The sequence below is a fragment of the Gossypium raimondii genome, chromosome 5, assembly GCF_025698545.1.
Source record: "Gossypium raimondii isolate GPD5lz chromosome 5, ASM2569854v1, whole genome shotgun sequence".
NCBI classification, from domain to species: Eukaryota; Viridiplantae; Streptophyta; class Magnoliopsida; order Malvales; family Malvaceae; genus Gossypium; species Gossypium raimondii.
Window position 1 is genome coordinate 38403463 of NC_068569.1, and position 1764 is coordinate 38405226.

The 1764-nt window shown below is 36.8% G+C and overlaps 1 protein-coding gene across 1 annotated transcript; it reads right to left on the minus strand.

Annotated features, from left to right (window-relative positions):
• Positions 1-375: 375 nt before the first annotated feature.
• Positions 376-1251, minus strand: LOC105767018 (uncharacterized). Its single transcript, XM_052630362.1, has 2 exons — positions 1215-1251; positions 376-1100 (listed from the first exon to the last, which is right to left on the minus strand). The coding sequence occupies exons 1-2, from the start codon at positions 1249-1251 to the stop codon at positions 376-378; spliced, it is 762 nt and encodes a 253-aa protein (XP_052486322.1).
• Between the last annotated feature and the right edge of the window lie 513 nt (positions 1252-1764).

Below are 1764 nucleotides of genomic sequence, written 5' to 3' on the forward strand. Positions count from 1 at the left end.
TTTTGGGGAAATCAAGTTGCTGGAATTTGGGGTTTTTCTTGTCGGTTTGTTCTTGGGCAGATTCGGCTTGTGGGGTTTCACTATTGGAGTTCGATTTCATCTTCTTGAACTCCGAAGACATTTATTCATTCGTTCTTTGTTCCTTGCTGCTCATTTAATTGAATTTGGGGATTTAATTTCAGATCTGATTAGTTTAATCTTATTCTTTGTTTTTAATTTTCAGATCTGTTTGTTTAGAGCTTTCGTAGGAGTTTCCCGTGACTTGGCAACTCGATCTTGGTCCGCGCGTAACCCCGTATCAGAAGTAGCTTGAGTTTTAGCACCAGAGTACGACTTCCCTCGATCTCTACATGAATACCCAGCTGAACCAGTTGATCATTGATTCATCTCTTTAAGCTTCTTTGATTGGGATTGAAATTTCTTCCTCATTGACCTTTTTCTTACATCTCGAGCTTCAATCTTTGCTTTTCTCTTCTCTTTACTCAGTTCTTTAGCCTTGCAAGCTCGATCAACTAGTACTACAAATTCTTTCAACTCTAAAATCCCAACATACAATCTGATATCTTTGTTTAACCCCTCTTCAAATCTTTTGCACATGATGGCTTCCGTGGACACACATTCCTGGGCATATTTGCTGAGCCTGACAAACTCCCTTTCATATTCTACCACAGACATTCGACCCTGCTTCAATTTGAGAAACTCCTTGCATTTTTTATCAATAAACCTTTGGGTTATGTACTTCTTTCTGAATTCTTCCTGGAAGAAATCCCATGTAACTCTTTCTTTCGAAACCACAGATACTAGTGTTTTCCACCAACAGTATGCTGAATCCTTCAGTAAAGATATAGCACATTTCAGGCATTCGTCAGGAGTACAAGATAGTTCATCAAAAACCCGAATAGAGTTTTCAAGCCAAAACTCTGCTTTTTCTGGATCATCATCTATATTTGCCCTAAAATCCTCGGCCCCTTGCTTCCGAATTTTATCAACTGGAGGTTTACTCAATCTTACCAAGTCAACACCTTGTGGAGCTACGGGGACTGGTTGAGGAATAGGAGGGGGTGGAGGAGGTTGAACATTCGGGTTTGCTCGAACAAATTCTGTATACAAAATTTTCATCATATGAAGAAAGGCTTCTCGAGCCTCATCCTAACTTTGTGTTTCTTGTCTACTTTACTCAGGCGCGGTCCCTTGTGCAGGAGCCGGCGCATTACTTTCTACATCATCCATTACAGCTCGGTCAAGTTCCATTTACTATAAAAAAATAAACACAATTTGAAATGTCAAAAATCATCACACTATCACAATATTTTTATGGCATGTATAGATAGACTTTCAAGCATATTTTGTTAGTCCGAGAACCGGCTAAACTGTAGCTCTAATACCACTCAATGTAACACCCCTTACCTGTGTTCCTTGCCGGATCAGAGTGTGAGGTATTACTAGAACTCAAATACTCGTAATTGTTCCAATTGAGATACTTTATTACAAAATTTTTTTTAAAATTTCAGCAGCATTTCTGCTTATTTTTACATAAAACCCCCTGCAAATTTCAAAATTTCAACCAAACCAATCCCAATAATTCAACCAATACATTTATATATTTAAACATAGTTAAATCATTCACAGCATTCTAAGTAACCTTGTTAATAATTTAAGGAAAACAACCTTTCAATTAATATCCACTAACATTTTAAACCAAATAATAATTAATGATATATATATATTATATATCACTTTACATTAAGTCATCTATACATGCCA